This window comes from Theobroma cacao, chromosome 2 (genome assembly GCF_000208745.1).
Source record: "Theobroma cacao cultivar B97-61/B2 chromosome 2, Criollo_cocoa_genome_V2, whole genome shotgun sequence".
NCBI classification, from domain to species: Eukaryota; Viridiplantae; Streptophyta; class Magnoliopsida; order Malvales; family Malvaceae; genus Theobroma; species Theobroma cacao.
In genome coordinates, this window is record NC_030851.1 from 39242872 (window position 1) to 39265174 (window position 22303).

At 34.3% G+C, this 22303-nt stretch overlaps 1 protein-coding gene and 1 long non-coding RNA gene across 2 annotated transcripts; both read left to right on the forward strand.

Annotated features, from left to right (window-relative positions):
* Positions 9617 to 15252, forward strand: LOC18610212. Its single transcript, XR_001926677.1, has 2 exons — positions 9617 to 10068; positions 13034 to 15252. It is a non-coding gene; the product is annotated as an uncharacterized LOC18610212 (long non-coding RNA).
* Positions 18412 to 19856, forward strand: LOC18610213 (protein BIG GRAIN 1-like E). Its single transcript, XM_018115526.1, has one exon. It carries the CDS (start codon positions 18612 to 18614, stop codon positions 19572 to 19574), a length of 963 nt encoding a protein of 320 aa, XP_017971015.1. The 5' UTR covers positions 18412 to 18611; the 3' UTR covers positions 19575 to 19856.

Here is a 22303-nt window from a genome sequence, read left to right on the forward strand (position 1 = left end):
AAAATGAGTTCAATTTTTTCGATTCAGTTAATTTGATTTTTCAATAAGTTTGATTATTAGAGTTAATTCGGTTTAGTTTTAGTTAGAAAAATTTATAATCGAACTTTAATAAGGGTATAATAAGATTTCTGTATGAAAACTAAATCAAAAATTGTTAGTTGTTATTTTTATTCATATTTTTTAATTATTTGTTATTGTTTGTATGAGTATCCATCTTATTTATTATAATTTTTCATCATCATTTTTAATATTTTATAGTATTGATTTATAAAAAAAATATAGCATAAATAAATATATACAAACAAAAAAAAAAATTTCACAAGTTCTGTTTTCAGAAATTGAACAAAACTAACCGAATTAATTCAGTTTTTATTAATTTGATTATTTATTAAATTCGTTCAGTTTCGATTATTTTTAAATATAAGTTTGATTAATTCGGTTATTGGATATCCAAAACCGAACTAAGTATTTGCTTTACCTTACATTTATTTGTTGTTGATTAATCAAATGCTTACATATAAAATATATTAATTATTTATTATGTTCTTAAAAGAAAATACACTATTAACATGTTGTTTTAAAGAAACGAGTGTACAATTTAATTTTTCTAACATAACCTAACCTTTTCATTGTTACATAAATTTATTTTCCTTTGTTCTTCCTCGGAAATTTACTAGTTTGGGATAAACAATTGAATACCTTCCTCACTTCTAGATTTGAGGTAGGGATAAAATAGTAAAGGAAGAAAGTTGAAAAAAAAATTATTTATTTTTATTTTTTTCCAATAGTTTTTGTAACACATTCTATAGGTATAAGCATGGCCAGCATGGCCAGCCTTAGCATAAAGCCACTAAAGCCCTTGTTTTAGGTCTTACAATTTTATAAGCCCCATAATTTTATATAATATAATTAATTATATTAAATATATATAAAAATTAAAATAATTAATATAATATTTTTTAAATTAAGTATCTATTATATATTTATTTTCTCTCACTTCCTACCTCTTATTAATTCTCAACTATTTATCTCACTTCCTTACTTATGTAAAAGTCAAAATAATTAATAAAATTACATATTCTCTTACTTTCTCAATTATGTGCCTAATAAATTTATATTTTCTATCATTTTCCAATTCCCATAATGCCAATAATTCTCCATGAACGTAACATGTTTTTAATGATTTCCAACTAACTGTAATTTTTTTTACTTTCAATAAAAAGAGTCTCATTTAAATATTTAAGCGCTTTAGACCTTTAAAAGTATTGAGTTGGCCTTGAGTCTAAGTACCACTAACTTATCTAGCTAGCTAATAACCTTACGAATTTAAATCTAAGTTTTTTTTTTCCTCGACTTAAATCTAAGTTGTTAATACTGAGTTATCTTTGATGAGTTGTCTTTTCAGGATCATACATCACTATTGTAATTATAATCATGGCCCAAATTAATTAAGGCCACATAATCTATACCAACACACAATGTAAGTCTACACCAAGTTAGTACATAATTCTTATATAAACATATAATTTACATAGATTAATCTCATTGCTAACATCGGCAAAAAATAGTATGTGTTTATAATTGAGCTTTTAATTTCTAATGATTCGTATTTTAAATCATAATTATGCATGTTATAAGGGAATTAATTACATAAAAATTCGAATAATAATTTTTTTATAAACATAAAATGCTATATCAATCTTTCTTAACCCAAATGAATGTTAATTGGTCCCTTTCAAATTGTGAATCTCGGCTCTATATGAGTGAGAATATTTGACTGGAGATTTGGAGTAGAAAGGTCTTGATTTAAACACAAGGCATTGCAAAAATATCCCTTTCTTCTGAAGGCAACCTAAGCCTTTGGTATGAAGTAGGATTGCCTTCGATCTTTAATGATGAAGGCGATGTGCAATAAAGCTAATTAATTAACTACCACAAATAAATATGCCTGAAACTAAGGCCCCTCGCCAAGAACATCTATGGTTTTGGTATATTTGACTAGAGATTTGGAGTAGGACTGAGTAAAAGTCGGTTAAAATTGACTTAACCAATAAAAATAGATTAATTTGGTTAAGGGGTTAGCTAAATCGATTAAGTCAAATCAGTTCGGATAAAAAAATTTTTGATCAATTAATCAAATTAATCAAGTGTGTCAAACTATCACTCACCAATCACCATCTTGGGGATTAATTAATCAAGCACCCTTTAGCTCTTAAGTCTTAAATTTCAATTACATAATTAATTAATCACATAATTTGTAATATGAACTTTATATTATAAAATATAAACCCTTAAGTTCTTTTAGATCCCTCCTCTCCTAATCTAATTTATTAGTGATATCAAAGCAATTTTTTTATTTTTTCCCAAAATAAGCTTACATTAATCATAAAACAAATATAATGCTAATAATTTCTCAAAATAATCAATTAAGTGGATTGAAAAGTTAAAAATTTTAAAAGGTAAAAAAAAATCAGTTAAATCTGTTAAAATCAAATTAACCTACTAAAATCAATTAATCAATTAATTCGATTAATATTTATATAAAAATCGATTAAATCAAACAATAATTTTTTTTGATCGATTTAACAGAATTAATCGATTGTTTTTGATTGCTGGATTTAAACGAGAGGCATTGCAAAAAGATCCCTTTCTTGTGAAGGCAACGTAAGCATTTTGTCAAAAGCAGGATTACCTTCTATCTTTAATGTTGAATGTGACCCAATAAAGCTAAATATACACATGATTATTCTTCAAACTAAGGTTCCTCGTGGGTGTGTGTGTGTGTGTATGTATAGGAAACAAATTTGTGGTTATATATGGTCAAGGGATACTCTTCTTTTTCCCCCAAAAGAACCAAAGCGTAAAGCTTATCTCATGTAATGATGGACACCCTAATCAGGAAACCTTTGAAACATTGTTATTATTATTTTTTTTAAAGCAAGATGTATAGATATTTCAACCTTGAAACATTGTTCTTATTCACCAAACATAAAAACTTAGATCTTAAATTTCTGATAAAAAAAATCCCCAGAGGAATATGTCTATTTTCACCACATACATCAGTGGAAAAAGGAATTGAAAGCAAACGTTGGATCTTGAGAGAGGATGCTGTTAGTCTTAATGGCAACAATAAGTCTTTTCCCTACCCCCCCCCCCCCCCCCCTTTTTTTTTTTTTGGGTTTTGTTTTTTTTTTTGGGTTTTGTTTAACTTTTCATGTACCCACATGTTCTTTGAGATTTTGAATGCATGTCAAAAAAAGAACCCCAAAAAGGATTGGATATGGGAAGTTTAGAACTCTTGGGATTCCTCCTATGGGTAGGGGGACAACAGTGGCTTTGCTGGATTTTTTCAATTCCCTTCTCCTTATTCTTGCCAGGGAGGGAGAGATCCAAAACAATGGCATACCAACCAAACCTATCATCAAATCAAACCATGCTTTTAAAGCATATTAGGCTGATTTTATAGGGTCTGCGTTCAAAACTTTATATAGTGCAGAAGTGGCTGGCCCCTACGCACTATGCCTCGAACTAAGCTACCTTATGAAGTTTTGAATTTCCCTTGTCCACAACGAGAGGTTTAAAATTTTGTATGAAAGGTGGTTAAAACGTAATCATATAACATTATAAATTAGGTCAATGATTTAATATGAAATAAAAAATAATTACTTTTAAAATTAAATTAAATTATAACATAAATTTAAGAGTGACGACCACCATCTCCGACACCACTTTTGATCTGCCCCTAACTGTCCAAATTTTGACAGCTAGATTTTATGTCATCAAATTGATGAGTACAGTTTGCTTTAACACATCAAGCATAAGGTTGAAAACCAATAAGAAAAACTTTCTGACTGTGTGCATCTAAAGGGAAAAGAAAAAGGTGTTTTTAAACCATGCTTGAATAACTTCCTGAAAAGTTCTTAAACATAACAAAGTTGATCAAGCCAAAGTTATTGGAGAGAGTGAGGATGGTATAATTGAGGGGAATTTTGCATGTTCTCCAATATTTTCAACTTTGTATTTCAATGTGTAAATTCTTTTCTTATACTACCCATGCATAATTTCGTAGTAAAGGAAATATCCGTAAAATCTTATCTTATATTATTACGAATTCATTGATGTAACTTATCCTCAAATATTTTTTGTAGTAAACTAAGTCTAGAGTGCTTCTAACTATATTATTATCTTGTTAGATGATTAAAAGAAAATTTTAAGCATTTTGTTTTTGCATCGTATGGAAACAAATGCCCTTTTTTTCCTTGCTGAGAAAAAAGGTGAACACGTACTAGGATTTTTCCCACAAGAAATGACTCCTAATCATTGACCCTTCTCCACTCCGTTTTTGGCATATTCTCCCCTTTTAAATCCAAGTGGAGTTGATGTGATGTGTTGAACCCAAGGAGAGAGCCCATGTACTTAAACCATGATATCTAGTTTGGGCTCTATTTCAATGCACAAACAACTTAATTAGAGCCCAAGAATATTTTTTGCTTGGGAAGGTGACAAATATTAAGCTTGATGTAGATAAAAACAAGTTTTGACAATTAATTCAAATATTATTTATATTGAATACAATAATTGATAGTTATTTTGATGAATTTTAATATATTAAAAAAATTTTATTTAATATAATAATTTTAAAGAGTATTCTTACTACATGGACCAGAATAAGTTAATTTTTTTTTTGTCTCTTTTGCACTCATTTTCCTATCAATCGAAAATGAGGCTAAAATTTTCCAAAAAAGGGAAAAAGAAAAGGTTAAACAACTTTAGGCTTGAAATTTCACGTTCATTTCTTTTTCATCTTTTTAGCAGATGTCCATGTCAAATAAGATGGATACCAAGAACTCGCTTCTTTGTCATTCTGATAACATATATAAAAATAATACATATATAAATAAAAATCATTAAATTGGTTAATTCAATCAATAATCCGTAATCGATTTGAAATTCAACTCTCCAACACAATTTTTTTTTTTTGGGGGGGGGGGGTGGGGTTCCTAACAAATGCAACCAAGAGTAGGTGGAAAATGTCCAATTTTCCCTAATGTTGATCATCTGGGAATAAGGGGAAGACAGAAATAATTATATGCTTTTAGGGGATAAGAATAAGATATGTTTTCTTGTTCTGAATGATAGAAGATCAGAGCTAAGATGCAAACCACATACTTTTTTATTTTTATTATTATTTATTTTCATTCATAAGATATATATCTATGTATTTTTGGAACTTTGATAGTGTCTAAACAAAGTTATAAAGGGAAAAAAAATCCCTTTTAAAGATATACAGGTAACACAGCACTATATGTGTATCTAGAATCGCCACGTTCATGACTTAACCATAAAGAAACTGTTCATATATAATGCTTTTCAATATGATTTTTATTTTATTTTTTTTGTTTTGTTTCATTCAATTGATCCTAAGCTAATTCCCTTGTAACCCACGTATCCAAATTCCCTCCTTATCTTATCTGATCATTTGTCTTCCCTAACAAAGAAAAAGCAAGCTGCCCCTGTTTGATAGCCAAGGATGAGTAGTGTATATCAGATTGGAGATTGCAAGTAAGATTCATGGCCACTACAATGGCAATTGCATGCCAGGCAGGTAGACTCCTGCCCGCTACCTGGCTGAGATCAGGGGACAATCCAGGGTTAAATCCCCTTACATTGTCGTGCATAAAAGACACAATATTGGGTCTTCGTGGGGTTTTTCATTGGGCCTTTGTTTCCTGAATCAGGACCCTGGATGGGCTGAAAAAAGGCTGAATAGCTCAAAACCTAGGTAGGGTATTGATAAACACTGTTGGGTTAATGTCCTTAGCTCCCTTCCTTTTGCTTTAGAACTTCATTATTAACTTGAAAAACCCCTTTGTTTAGTCTTACACCATACCAATCATGAAATGAGAAAGGGGGTACAACGAAGACCTTAAAAAACATTAAGCTAAGAAATGGGACTCACTAGAGAATCATGGCCATGCAAGGTAACTTTAGGAATGCATGGTGCAAAACAAAAGGAAGCTACACAACATCAAACATGAATCCATACAAGATCATATGAAAAATTGGCTAGAGGGGATGAAGACATTAGCTAACACAAGTAACGACAAGCGTTCAATGGAGATTGGAGTGTATGCTTGATGATCATGAAAGTTTTTTCGAACTTAACCAATAGCTTGGCAGGGTCAAATGCATGTGGTCACCTTCCATCATACTGATGGGACTCGAAAATAGTCTTTTATCTAAAATTTTTTTTGAAAGAATTCATCTTCGCAAACTCTCTCGAAAAGTCTCATTATCGAGACTTTAACTCATACACATAATATGTCTACATACCATGACAATAAACGATGTAATGATGATATGTAATATGCCCATAAATTTTAATATTTGTTTCTTATCATTCCTACAACATTTTTGTTATTTCTATGAAATTTCTTTTTTATTATTTTTTTATATGTATATATATCATGAATAAATATTTTATATTTACTTGTTGTTTTTATATAACCATATTTTTTATTATATATATTTTTGCTATGCCAGTACTTATTTATTTTACTATATAGACTTTCCTTTTACCTAAAAATTATATTTTTAAACCAAATATTTTATTTCATAATAATTATTATTTATGTATTTTCTACCCAACTTTTTTCCTATTTTTTATCATTACCTAACCTATATTCTTTTTGAATATCCATTATATTATTTTTTCTTTTTTCTGCTTATATTCTTTCATAAATTTATTTTTTTATAATTAAATATTTGCCTTTTATATTATGAATTTATCATCATTGAAAATCTTATTATCTTTTACTATTTATTTATTCATTTTCATGAAATTCTTTATTATTCACAATGCTATATATTTTTGAAACTGTAAATATATACACCATTTATTCTCTTGTACTTATTATTATATTATTTTCATTATTTCTTTACTTCTTTTGTTTTTATATTTTGTTTAGTTAGTAATTAAGTTAATATATTTTCATTTATTTAGAATTAAAAATATCGAAACTCGATATTAAGACTCTCCCATCGTATTAGTGAGGTCTTAATCAAAATCTTTTACTTAGAAAAAATTCATTTGAAATCGCTACTTCTTGCACTCCGTACGAACATTTCATTATCACTATTGACCCTAAAACAATAATTATATTTTTATATTTATAATTTTATACTATGTTATATTCTTTTATTTCTATATATATGCCTATATATGTCTAAATTTGTATGATTAAATGCTTCATTTCCATTATATACCTAACTTATTTTTATTAAAAATACACTTTATTTACTTCCATTTAATTAACTCATTTTCATATGATTATATGTTTTAATATTATTTTCACTCCTTACTTAGTCTAGTTTTCTTATGACTAAATATCTTATATATATATATATATATATATATATATATATATGTATATTTACATCTTCATATATTTTCTTTCCTTTTGCTAAATTAATTTTTTCATAACTAGATATTATTTTACTTACTTAGTTCTATATATTTTTTTACTGCTAAATATCTATTTATTTCTTTCATATATTTATATTCTTTTAACCTAGATCTACCATTATTATTTTTTTAGATTAGACATTCACTTTCTTCCTATTTATACCTATATTCTATCTAACTAAATCTATTATTTTATAATTAAATATTTATCTATCTCTTTATTTATAGTTTTCTTCTTTTTTCACTTAATATTTTTGCCTTAACATTTGATAATTTTTCTATATTTTTACCCTTTTATTTTAATTAATCACATACTTAAATTAATTTGTTTTCCAACAAATTATTGGACGAAGCACAATATTACCAAACCAAATCAGACCCATAAAAGCCGAAAGGGTTTACCTTCCATGGGCTAGCGGTGGCCCAAGACAACTGGCCTACTCCACAGCCTGCTACGCTCTAAACACATCGTCTGGTGCTCTGTACAGCAGCTCCCAAGTCCTCCAAAACGCACTATTCCAGACAGACCTGTTCACAACTAATTTTGGGAACTAAGTTAGTTATAAAACAGGTGAATTGATCTTAAACAGAATGAAATGATGGATTGCCAAATATAAAGGTTGTAGCTCTCATTCACCCGGTGTGAGTACATGCGCATAAAGCTAATAGTGGGGTTTTTTTTTTTTTTTAATCCTCTCCTCTCAGTCTCTTTTGCCTTCAAAATAAAGCCTAAAGCTAAATTGATCATGAAACCTACTGATAGCCTTCAGAAAGAATGATGCAGAAGAAAATGATGCATATAGGGCACTAGAAAGCGCATAAGAAGGCATGATATACTCACAATGATGCATGGGGTACCAGAAGGGTCCAGCAGGGCATGTAGCATCGGGATGGATGGGCCTTGCCTGCCTCTTACTGGAAGAAAGAAGATGATAATTGTAACCATGAAAAGCTATATATCCCTAAGAATTTTCTCAACATTGTCAAAAACACACATGCCTACTGTTATACTATAATAACAGAATCTCACCAGATGGTTCTCAAGAAAAAGGAAAAAGAAGTGAGGAATCCTGATGTATATTACAAATTTACCAGTGAATACACTGTGGAACTTTTGCTCCACAGCCATCTAGGAATCAAAACCTTATAAAGTGACTGCCAAAGGATAAATTAGGTGCTCAAAAAATAACACAATGTGGCACCCTGCAGATATAAAAAATTGGGGAACAGCATCATTGACAAAGAAGAAACAAAAATTTAGGATTTTGCTCAATGCTTATGGAAGGAAAGCTAATTTCAAGTGGGGCACTGTCTCACCATGTTAAAAACATAAGCCTATGCCATATAAGAGAGAAATGAAAAAAAGTTCAAATTAAGTTCACTGCTGATCTTCATCAGCAGGACAGAATCTGGTATGCTGTGGTTTTTAACAGTAATGTTTATATAACTGCTGTTTCAATTTGCCATTTTGAGTTTGTTTTGTCTACAGTTCTAGGAGCAGCACACTTTCTTTGGTTAACAAAATGCATGCATCATTGATCAGCTGTTTTATAATGTTGTTCCAGGAAACGAAACACAACTATGCCTATGCCTTTTAGATTTAATGCTTACTAATAATTTCCCAAATATACATATCTTTTAGAAGAGCATGTTATTGAGTTTTTTTATCAGAAGAAACAAAAACTTTGTTCAAACAGGTAAATTACAAAGTCCACCAAAGGAAGAAAGTTTCCACATACAGAAAGGCAAAGGGCAGCAGCACAAACAAAACAGGAAAACTAGTGCTTAATTAATTAAAAGAGCACTCTGCATTGACTGCATTTGCTTGCACCTTCCCTGCTGCTCCTCCTTTTTAATACCTTTCAATTCTGTCATAGCAAGGTCAGTAGCAAAACCAATTCTCAAATCCTGTGGGGAAAAGTTGGGCTATCTTTGCTAGTCTTACTGCATGGGTTGGACCCTAATTGGGACAAATGGTGGGTCTTAGCCCAATTGCTTAAGTCAGCAACTTGTTCTCTGATTGTTAGCTTCTTTTTCTTGTCATTGTAGTCACAGTCACAAACATAATAATAATAATACTATTATTATTATTTTAATAATTTAAATGGTGTAGTAATGACAGAATTTATGTGTCTTGCTATCTATCTTACTTTGAAATGAAATGTCTATATTTCATCCGGCGCCGCAGCGCCATAAAGGAGCTAAAAGCTCCCAAAACAATAGACCTTGCGCCGCGGCTCCAAAACTCCAGTGCCGCGGCGCCGGATGTGCACCATTTCCAGAGAGGGCAGAGCTGCGGCTCTGACTCCCCAGCGCTGCCAACTCTATATTCCAGCAGCATACAGCGCTGCGGCGCTGATGCAATATTATTTTTTTTTCAATTTTGAAAATTGGAAGTAAAAGGGTGTCAGGCAGCAGCCCCACCTCCTACAAAAACCTCCTTTTTCCCCCGTTTCATTCATTCAAACCCTAACCCTCAAATTCCTAAAATCCCTTCTCCCAAATTTCCTACACCCATGCATAAAATCCATCCAAAAACTCCATCTTTCCCTACAGGCAACAAGAATCCAAGAGAATATTGTCATCATCATCATTCTTCTCAAGTAAGTCTAGAAATTTTTTTTAGTAAGTGTTAAGATTCCACCAATTATTATTCCTTTCTGTTGGTGAAAATTTTGATTATAGTGAAAGAGTTTGAGTAACTTTGGTTGATGGGTTATTGATTTTGTGAATATTTTGAGAATTTGTGATTGATTGATGAGTGGCCTAAGTGAAAGAAGTTGGAGAATTGAAATTTTTTTGAAATAGTGAATTTTGTGATTTTTTTTTTTGTGAAGTGGGTGATTATCACTTTGAATGCTTGAAACAGTTAGTAAAGAGCACTGACTTAGTTAAAATCTTGTGGTGAAATTGGTGGGTAAATATTAGTGCCAAGGGCAACTTGTCAAAATTTTATAATTAGATTGTGAATTTGAAAATACCATGGCACCTAAAAGATCCAGGTCCAGCAGTGGAAGTTATGATAGGACAAAGTTTGTATCCGCCGAGGCATTTGCACAGTATACACAATCCTTCGTCCAAAAATCACCGGTTCCGGAGAGAGGGTTTGATCTACCAACTGTAAGTTTTGGGAATATAATAAGCAGTATTAAGGTCAGGCATTGGGAGAAATTTGGGGCTCAGCCTGAAGCAACAGTGATGCCTGTTATGCAGGAGTTTTATGCAAATGTGTTACGAAAATGGGGTCACGTTTTGTAAGGGGAAGCAAGTTCCTTTTGACAGTCTCACTATTAATCAATTTTTCAACATACCGGAAATTGAAGAGGATGAGTATGCCAATTATGTACACAGAAATGTAGATCTTGATGAAGTGATTACATTCCTTTGTGGACCTGGTACACAGTGGAAGGTGTCAAAAGGAATTCCAGTCTCATTTAAGGCCAATGCTTTGAATAAATTCTTCAAGGTTTGGTATCACTTCCTTACAGCTAGGCTGCTTCCAGTAAAACACTTAAGTGTTATTACAAAAGACAGAGCTGTCCTGCTTTATGCTATGGTTACGGGAAAAACTATCAATGTTGGCAAGCTGATTTTCGAGAACATTCTCCACGTTGCTGGTTCAGCAAAAGAGGGAATCTGGTATCCATCACTTATCACAGCTCTGTGTAAGCAAGCAAGAGTGCAGTGGTCAAGTGTAGAAGAACTTCTCCATCCGAAGGTGCCTTTGGATGCCAACATTGTCAACAGATTATACAATTACCAACCTCCTGGTGGGAACTCTTCTTCAGCACCAAGACCTCCACCACGTGCAACATCATTGACAATACCTCAAAGATTGGAGCGTCTGGAGCGCCGAGCGGTGTATCATACCAAGTGTATGCAGGCAATGGAACAAATGATGCAAGCTTGTGCGTCGCGCATGGGTATTAACATGCATACGTTCCCATCGCTACCACCGGATCCAATGACAAATGAGGAGGAAGAAGAAAGTGACTTGTTTTGAAGGGAAGTTTATTCTTAACTTTTCTTAACATTGGAGACAATGTTAGAATTAAGTTTGGGGGAAGACCGTTTTAGTTTTTAAGCTTTAATTTCTTTTTGCATTTATGTTTTTAGACTTTCAGTTTATTCAAGTTGTTTCTCAATTAATTTTCTGTACGTTTTAAAAAAAAAAAATTTTTGAACTAGAATGAGTTGCACCAATGTTATTTAATTCACCCATCCAATGATGAAACTTAGTGTCTTATTATGTTTTATCTCTTAGTAGATGTAAATATTGTTTGAGTATTCTGTTGAACTCCCATAATAAGCACCATTGTAGGATGAAGCTTCCCACAAAATGAGCATTGTATCTCTTGCGTTGAATTGTTGTGTGCATTTAGAGAAGATTTATGCGAATGAAAAATTTTCGAATAATATCTGAGTTCTAGAATTTGTTTGAGTTTATCTCAAGGCGAAATACTAGGCTACACTTAGTTAAGGAGATGACTTAGGTCATCTTTGGATCTTTTGAGCTTTTTGAGCCTACCATACACAATTATATCCTTAGCCATCTTTTTTTTGAGCCAAAATTTTCCTTTCTTTCATTAAACACTTCATAAAGAGCCTTAAACTATAAATAAAATTCTCACTTTAACACCCATCACTCCTAAGGACATAGATTATTTTTAAGAGATGTATTGAGCTTAGTAATGGTGAAAAAGTTAGAAAAGTGAAGTTGATAAAACAAAAAAAAAATTCGAACAATTGTATAGAGCTCAGCCCTAAGTTTGGGGGAGTTAAATTTTGAAAAAAAAAATTCAAAAATAGAATAAAGTGTTTGATGAATAAAAAGGGAGTATGAATTGAAGGAAAAGGTGTGATGGGAAGAAGTGAAAAGAAAGGCTTACTACAGAATCTAGAATAATCATGTGCTTAGGGTGATATGAGCTACATTTTATCCTTTATCATACCTTGACTCGAGCCGCATATTACAAGCTAGATTAAGTCCTAAAGATCCTTAACTAAGTATGGGCCTACATTAATGGAGAGAGAAACGTAAAGCAAACATATGAAACTCTAGACTAATTTAAAAGTTGCATGAGCGTAAATTCATCCGGATAGCATAATAGTTCATTGCAAGAGATTACACACACACGGGAATTTATTCGATAATGGGCTTGCATGTGAGTGTAAATGTGAACTTGAATAATATTTATATTTTAGCTATGGGTTAAAGGAAAATAAGATGACTTATGAAGAATAAGGTAATCATTGCTTTGGTGCAGCCTAATCCTAGTTAGGTGTTTTCTTCATTAGGTTATTTCTTTTTGTTTAAAATTTTGCTCGAGGACTATCAAAAGATTTAAGTTTAGGTGTGTGATAACTCTATGAAATAGAGTTATCTTATCATATTTCAGGTGCTAAAATGATCACAATTCTCGAGTTTTAGTCTAATTTAGTTGTTTGAGTTCCTGTTTTTTTAATTATGTATAAGCATGTCAATTTAATTTAACTTCAATCAATTTAGTCAATTACGGATTAAAATGTTTAATTTGAGTCACTGCTAAATTAACTCTTGTTTTGAAGGTTTATGAATGAAGAAGGAATGAAGTGTGCAGGGGTGGAGTGGTGCAAAAGTGTGCTGACCATGCTTCAATCGTCTAAGCACAACAACAAGGTCAAAAAAATCGCACGAGTTGCAATTAAATTGCAACTTTATAATGGATCAGGATCTTGGTGGACAAAATCCCACGATGCTCAATGATCTCCCGCAAAATGATGGACTAGAAGACCATTAAATACACGGTAAGGCATAAAATTTGCAGCAGGCCTTCAAGTTTGTATTTTAAATTTTGTTTGGATTCTGTTTGATTCACAAAAAATGATTTTCCTTGGTGTTTTTTTTTTTTTTGTGTTTGTTAGCTAAACATGAAACACAAAAATATTTTACAATCAAAGTGTTAAATAAATACATAATAACATTTTTTATTTAGTTAGGGCTCTTGATACCCATCGAAAATATATTCAGATTCTTTGTTTTTTTTTTCTTTTTCCTTTTTTCTTTTGTTATAATTTTAAGTTAATTTCTTTATTCTAAAATTTAGTAGGTCTGCTTATTTTGATAGAGTTTACTGAGATTGATGGGAAAAATTCTTGCCCCATCATTTTATTCTTACAATTTAGGTTTAAAATTTATGTGAAGATTAGACCCTTAACTTATAATTTCTTTTCTAAGTAATTATGAATTAAATTTTAAATCTCTTGCCATTAGATTTCGATGTGATGATTATTGATTTTGATTAGGAGGATGGTTTAGGACTTGGAAGGAGCAAGATTTGTGTGGGTTGAATTGCATGGCTTTTTCAAGAAAATGGGTTCAAAAGTTAAGACGTTGAACAAATGGGCTTTTAGAAGTGTTATGCATAGGAGGAAAAGAAAAGGAAAAATAGAAAAAAAAAAAAAAAAAAAACAGGGCCAAGCAAAGAGATGAGGTAATTTTGTGATAAAAAATCCACCTCAATAATTTTTAACTGACGTGGTGATGGATCCCAATGAGCTAATAATTTGACTAGCTTAGGTAACTATCAAGGAGAGAATTCTCAGAGATAATGAGGGTAACAGGTTGATGTTCTTTTCTACATCAATGGGTGTTACAACATCAAATGTTGCTGAACTCCTTGCTGTCAGATATGTGTTTCAGCTTTTTTCTGCATTGAGTTGGGTGCAAAGGTATGATTTGATTATTGAAAGTGATTCTCATAATGCTATTAAATGAAGTTTGCAACCTGAAGAGGCTTTGTGGAAGTTCAGAGGTATTGTAATGCAGATTGAAGCATTAGAAAAGAAGGTGAATGGATGCAGTTTGCAACAGATTCTGAGATCCGGGAATGAAGCAGCTGATAATCTAGCGAAAGCCGGGGTGCAAAGGGGAGAGGATCTGATTAGATAAAGGGTACTGATGCAGAGACGGAGGAGCATTAGTAAGAAAGAGGTTGTATGCGGTTAAGCATGATACAAGGCGGTTGGATTGTTAGTGTTTTTGTGTCTGTCAGCAACAAAATCTTTTTGTTATTGCTGGGATCTTTTGTTGATAGCTAATTTGTTTCCCTGTGTCTTTTTAATTGGGATGCAGGGTTGTTTTGTTTTTGAGTGCTGTGTGGTCTCTGTGGGAAAAGGGGTGGGATGCTGTAGGTTTTTTTGTTCCCTGCAGTTCTGTACAGGGGTTGGCACCTATGGCGTGGGTTGCCTGTATGTATTTGGCTGTATAGTTTTATGATCAATACAAATCTTTGCACTTCAAAAAAAAAAAAGAATTGCAGCGGAGGAAAACAGAAGCAAGGGCGCTGCAGTGTCAAGCCTACAGCGCCGCAGCTCTGTCTCCATCAGCAGCAACCCCTCACCAAACAGAACCTCCAGGGCTGCAGCGCTGTCCAGCACTACAAACACTGCCTTTGGCAGTAAGCTCGGTCACTCCTTTACAAGACAGTAGCTATAGCGCCGTGGCGCCATGTTCCCAGCACTGCAGTGCTGTCCAGCGAAGCAACACTGGCTTTGGCAGTGAACTCAGCGCTGGGGCGCCAACATTTAGAAGTCTGGAGTGGAGTGGTGTAGAAAGATGCCTTTTTAGAGCTGAAAGGCAGAAGAGGCAGGGATGCCATTTCTTGTTTTTCAGTTTTGATTTGTTTTCTTCTTACTCATTTTCCCTGCAACCAAACATAGCTTTAATTCTCTCTCTCTCTCGCCTATTGGACCTCTTATTAACTAAGATGCTTTTAGGGGATAAGAATAAGATATGTTTTCTGAATGATAGAAGATCAAAGCTAAGATGCAAACACATACTTTATTATTATTATTAGTATTATTATGTTATTTTCATTCATAAGATATATATGTATCTTTGGAACTGGAACTTTGATAGTGTCTAAACAAAGTTATAAAGGCAAGAAAAGAAAGGGAAAAAAACATCCTTTTTAAAGATATACTAAGGAAACACAGCACTATATGTATGTCTAGAATCGCCACGTTCATGACTTAACCGTCAACAAACTGTTCATACGTAATGCTTTTCAATATGATTTTTATTTTTTATTTTTTGCTTTGTTTCATTCAATTGATCCTAAGCTAATTCCCATGTAACCCACATATCCAAATTTCCTCCTTATCTTATCTGATCATTTGTCTTCCCTAACAAAGAAAAAGCAAGCTGCCCCTGTTTGATAACCAAGGCTGAGTTGGTGTGTATCAGATTGAAGATTGCAAGTAAGATTCATGGCCACTGCAAAGGCAATTGCGTGCCAGGAAGGTAGACTCCTGGATGCTACCTGGCTGAGATCAGGGGACAATCCAGGGTCAAATCGCCTTACATTGTCGTGCATAAAAGACACAACATTTGGTCTTCGTGGGGTCTTTATTTGGGCCTCTGTTCCCTGAATCAAGACATGGGCTGAAAAAAGGCTGAATTGCTCAAAACCAAGGTAGTGTATTGATAAACAGTGTTGGGTTAATGTCCTTAGCTCCCTTACTTTGCTTCAGAACTTCATTATTAACTTGAAAAACCCATTTGTTTAGTCTGGTACAACGAAGACCTTAAAAAACGTTAAGCTAAGAGATGGGACTCGCCAGAGAATCATGGCCATGCAAGGTAACTTTAGGAATGCATGGTGCAAAACAAAAGAAAGCTACACAACATCAAACATGAATCCATCCAAGATCATATGAAACTTTGGCTAGAGGGGATGAAGGCATTAGCTAACACAAGTAACGACAAGGGTTCAATGGAGATTGGAGTGTATGCTTGATGATCATGAAAGTTTTTTCTATCTTAACCAACAGCCTAGCGGGGCCAAATGCATGTGGTCACCTTCCAATCCGATTCATGGTTCCTTTCCTTGTGTAGGACCTTCCTGGACCAAAGATTTGAGGCACATGATATTCCTTGGTTATCCATGGCTTGAAAATAATTACGTTTTGAAGACAATTCCGAAGTCTTGCTTGAGAAAATCATGTGCCGAAGTTTCTTCAAAGGGAATGGGATGGTTTACTCAAAATAATGAATATATGATGGAGCGGAAAAGCCTTTTCCCTGGCAAGTTTTCACCAGAGATCGTGAACAGATTTGCTTGAGATGGAGACAGTGAAGAATAGTCACGAGAGGGGCGCAGCAAGATTTGATTTTGCCATGGGGGAGTTCTCGTTAGAAAAGGAGAAACCAAGGACCGCCATACATTAAAAATCTTTCCACATCATTCACTGCCATAAATTGACTAGACCAAGTGATGATCTTAACGCAACTGTCATGATCATCAAACTCAATTTGGCCTTGGGTGGATCCTTTAATTCAAGTTGATATTCATAACCATCAAAGTTTTGATGAGGAAAGCTAACAAACGACATCATAAAGCCACGTGTGCCCTTCCGGTTCGTGATGTGCGCACGTGTGCCACGGCCTAGATATGCCCACACACACACATGCTGGATCCCAACCACAGCCCCCAGCAGGAAGAGATGGGGGTTTTGTTTGATATAGGCAAAAGATAATGAGTACTATTATTGACTCACCCAATATCTCTAAAAGGGGAAAGCTATTGCTACTATTGCATACTGGTTTTCTTTACACTAAAAAGGGTTATTTCCCTTTTTCTTTTTTCTCATTCTTTGGTGGGACTTCACAACACACAGAATGTAGTTGTACATAAATTCTATATTCAAGTGTACCTAGAGAGAGTACGTACGATGAGGAATGAGTGCAGAGAAAATAGATGGATCACAAACTTGTCCTCACATGTTTTTCAAGTTCTGAGGGAGGGTCAATCTTGATTTGCTAGGAATGGTATCTACCTTTGATCCAATGGTGAACATAAAACTTCTTCTAGTGGAGAATCATACAGGTTTTGTATTGAAAAACATCTGTATGGAAGCTGTTCGTGAGCCATGAGATAGTATTCCTATTGACTGTTGAACCAGAGCATTACATGAGATTCCACTCAGTGATTTCATACCCTCTTCCCCCGAGAGAAAGGGCAACAACTTAGATATGAAACTTTTCTGTTCAAGCTAATTTGGCTGTCAATTACTCTTGTTAGTTAGCCTGTAATGCATCATTTTCCCTCCCCTAATTTCATGACAATGCTTGCAAGATTGAAAGATTCTTTTGTCTTACTGAGTTTTTTTTTTTTTTTCCAAAATCCTAAACTGTTTGTGTCACATTTCTCTTTTCCTTTTTTCCAAGTAAAACAAGTTGTCTGGTGTATTGATAAAGACATTGTCAGGACCATATTTAAATTCCAAAATTACTAAAAATGATGCCAGGAATTACCATTGATTTCTTAACCTGCCCCCAAAACAAGGATTGAATCCTGAAACTCAAGCCACTGTTCATCAAGCTCTGATCCCTACCACTCGTAAAATGTTTTGTAGCTAGCTCGATCACCTATAAGGTTTTACCCCAGAGCTTCCCCAAAGAGGGGGCAGCCAGATATTACTGGGCCATGGTTGATTTACATCAGTCAAAGGTGACTTAGGAAACAATTAATTAGAGCCCTTATAATGAAAGAATCTAAACCTATTAATTAAAGAGTGACTTGCAAGCTCTATAAAAGAAAGGGTGGGATCTACCAAATTCTCTCTATCCCTGTAATTGATATACAGGTAAAAAAAAAGTTTGAGTTTGTAGAAGTACACGACATTGAACCATGGCCAACAACCACTCAAAAGCCAATCCCACTAAAACCAGAGTAGGGTCCCTAGAATCCAAGGAAACATAGGTTTTTGCCCCCCCCCCACCATTCCACAACACCAGCTCTGGTTTTTTCACAGTGTGAGAGAAAGGATAAAAGCTTGTTTCCCTTGTACCCCACCTTCACTTGTGCAAAACCAAAGCACAAATTCACATCAAGTGGGGTCTCTTCCAAAGCCTCCAAAAACACTCTTCATCATATAATATTATTAGACAGTGCATTTGATTATTATTATTAGTAATATAAAGCTAACCCTTCCCACTACTCTCAATCATTTCAAACCCATTCCCTCTCTATACAATCTCACCACTTCCTTTTCTTCCTTTTTTATGGTTCCATCCCTTTGCTTCATCGATCTCTATCCCAACAAAGACCTTGTGCATCTGTGACATATAAACCCCATAGCAGGAGCATTGAGGTTTTAAGCCATGTCGGTTACAGGAGTTTCAGACCCTGATAGAATGTTAAAGAAGTCATTCCATCGCAGGAATGACTCTGGTGAGCTTGATGTGTTTGAGGCTGCACGGTATTTCTCAGGGTACAATGAAGCAGCCAGCTATAACTGTGCAACATTCACTCAGAAGATCATGCGGGAAGAGAGGCAGCCCTGGAGAGGAGGCAGGATCAGCTTGGACGTACCGATGAGAAACCCTTTTCCTCAACAAACTCATGCTGTGGAAAAGCAAATTAAGGAGAAGAAATACAAGCAACCGAGCTCCCCAGGTGGTAGACTTGCTAGCTTCTTGAACTCTCTTTTCAATCAAACAGGTTCCAAAAAGAAGAAATCAAAATCTACCACGCAGTCCATGAAAGATGAAGAAGAAAGCCCTGGTGGGAGACGGAAAAGGAGGAGCAGCATTAGCCATTTCCGTAGCTCTAGTACCGTTGATACAAAGTCCTTTTATTCTTCTTCAAGTTCTGGTTTCAGGACCCCACCTCCTTACGCACACACGCCCACGAAAAGCTACAAGGATTTTAGAAGCTATTCAGATCACAAGCAGGTGGTAACTCTGTCAAAGTACAGTATTGGACAAACAAAATCTACAGCTTTAGCAAACGAAGTCTTGGAAGACAAAAGGAATACAACAGACTATTCTTGGTTGGATGAGAAATTCAAGTTCAATGATGGCTACTCAGAAAAACACAAGAATAATCTCGGTACCCGTCATCAAGAGAAGGATAGGAATTGGGCTGATCGATATCCATCAGAGGAGAAAGAATTCAAGAAGTTCAATGAGGTTGACGACGGTGCAGATAGTGATTCAAGCTCTGATCTGTTTGAGTTGCAAAACTATGACTTAGGCATCTACTCAAGTGGCTTGCCTGTGTATGAAACTACACATATGGACAGCATCAAGAGGGGAGCACCAATTTCCAATGGTGCACTATGAGACTACATTTTCACCTTGTTGATGGGTTTCATTTGTTTTCATTGATAAGAAAAATTGATGTCCTAGATTTTGCTTTCTTTTCTCTTTTTTTTTTTTTTCTTCTAGCTAGCTTCTTTGAAACTTCGTTGAATGCTTTTCTCTCTGTATGTACAGTTTGGAATGTTTGTTTGTCTTTCCATTCTCATCAGTTTTCTTTGTTTTACCCTTTCTTTGGAGCTAGCTATTTCATTTCATGGATTAATGCATAAACATCAAAAGTCCCCCATTGGAATGGTTTGCTTAGATTGTGCCATGATTAGTGATTTTCCACTAAACTAATGGAGAAACATCAAAAAAGCCATCATCACGTCACACCATGTGGATTACATCTTCTACACTTTTGACTTTTGGACAAGAAACAGTAATAGGTATCACATTAATTAATGTTTCCTACCCGCACGTGTGATTCACATAAGCTTAACCTTTTCTCTCCCTTTTTTTTTCCTTTCCACTACTATTTTTCATGGGAAACAAACATTTATTGTACTAGAAATTTATTAAGTTTTGCATGCTTGATGATTAATTAAGCCACCCCATCAAAATTCTGTCTGCAATTTCAAATGGTCCCCTCTCCTCTTGCCTAGACTTGATCCAGCAGGACAAGTTAGTGCCTATTATCTGATCTATGTGTAGAAGGATATTTTTAGATTTTAAAATTGAGCTCGGGTGTCAAAACATTTTTGGCAAATTCAGTGAACTTAATTACAGCTAGCCTTCCTAGAATTCATCATTCTTGCATGTAAAGGAAACGTCAAACAGATGCAATGATGCAGAATGGTGGGTAAATCAGCAGGGGAACTTGTAAAGCATACAAGGGTAAAACGTTGTACGGACGCTGTGCACTTTCGCCTAAAACCCAAATTATTAAGAGCTTGATTAATGCCTCAGCATAAGTTTTGTTGTCTAATCAGACAATCAACATGGAAAGGCAAGCATTGTTAATACTTTATAATATTTTCTTGTGAGAGCAGATGGATCGAAAGCCTAATCTACATCCATTAAAGATTGGTTGGAATAGCTAAGAAGCAAGAACCAACTTTTTGTACCTATATTGACAAGCTATGTCGACAAGGATATCATTGTTAACGACAAGTTTATGCCAAAAATATTCCATACAAAAATGGGTGTGGCATGGGATTTTCTTACAGGCTTTCTACCAATAAAAGGTTAGGTCATTTCCAGTTTTCCGACCTTCAGATCATTCCGGACAGACCTGTTCACAACTAACTTTGGGAACCAAGTTAGTTAACAAGAACATTCTCAGGGAAAAACAGGTGAATTGACCTTAAACAGAATGAAATGATGGATTGCCAAATATAAAGGTTGTAGCTCTCATTCTCCCTGTGTGAGTACATGCGTATAAAGCTAAAAGTGGGGAGTTTTTTTATCCCCTCCTCTCAGTCTCTTTTGCCATCAAAATGAAGCCTAAAGCTAAATTGATCATGAACCCTATTGATAGCCTTTAGAAAGAATGATGCAGAAGAAAATGATGCATATAGGGCACTAGAATGCCCATCAGAAGGCATGATATACTCACAATGATGCATGGGGTACCAGAAGGGTCCAGCAGGGCATGTAGCATCGGGATGGATGGGCCTTGCCTTGTGATTTGTCTAAGTTAATGTGATGACCAAGTTTGATAGGAGAGAAAGAGGAGACAGGGACAAGATAAGCTTTTCTTTTGGGCAAATGAAAAATCTTTCTTTTGTAAAAGCTGATAAGAACCCAACGAGTGAAACACAACCCAGAACTGCAATTGCTGCGAGATTAACTCCATTTCAATCACCCAAAATATTGATTGTATGCAATCTAATCTATGTATCAAATAAATCTAAGGAACCAGATATGTTAATTGTAATGCTTGGAATTATTAGATGGTCTTCACAAGTACCACCCAAATCTCCTGTTAAGAACATTGTGAAGACAGCATCAGACCTTATTTCCAAGGCATGAAAGCGACTTATGGAACATGGTCACAAACTGATTTGATAACAGGTGAAAACGATATACCAATTACCCTGTAGAGAATTCACTCTGTTACATGTTTATCCTGAACAACATGATCATACATCATGTTTTTGGTATTTCCATGACCTTGCCTGTCTGAAGAAACTAATAAGAAGGCCTAATGATACCTTATCAGTAAACATGATATAAGTGTTGGCTCACAAGACCTTTACAAAAGAACATAAAATAAAATATTGGCTTTGTAAGCAGCCAAGGAATCATCTTTATTATTTGTATTAGATACCAATGAAGCATTATTTCTGCTAAGAAAGAAACTGCCAAAAGATCACAGTGGCTGTCACTTAGAATAAATCAAGTGGCTGATACAAAAATCACAGAAGTGCATTATTAGTGAAAGCAGCAACCTAGTTAAAGTTTGTGATCCACATTAATGACAGGTACAATTCCAGGACAGCCATCAAATTATCATGAGCCTACCATAACTTCAAACAGTGTCTATATGTCTTAATATCAAAAGGGAATATAGGTGCTGTGTTTTCATGCGGGCAACTTGAGCTTGGATGCAATTTGCACCGATGAAATTTGGAAAACAAAAGAAAGATAGAGAACAAAAGCTAAAGTGCACAGCAAATAAGACAATGAAAAGCAAGAAAGAAATTTTTTTTTCCCCAGCAGACCAAATTTAACTCAAGACATACTATCCAAATATCTAGTATCCTGTT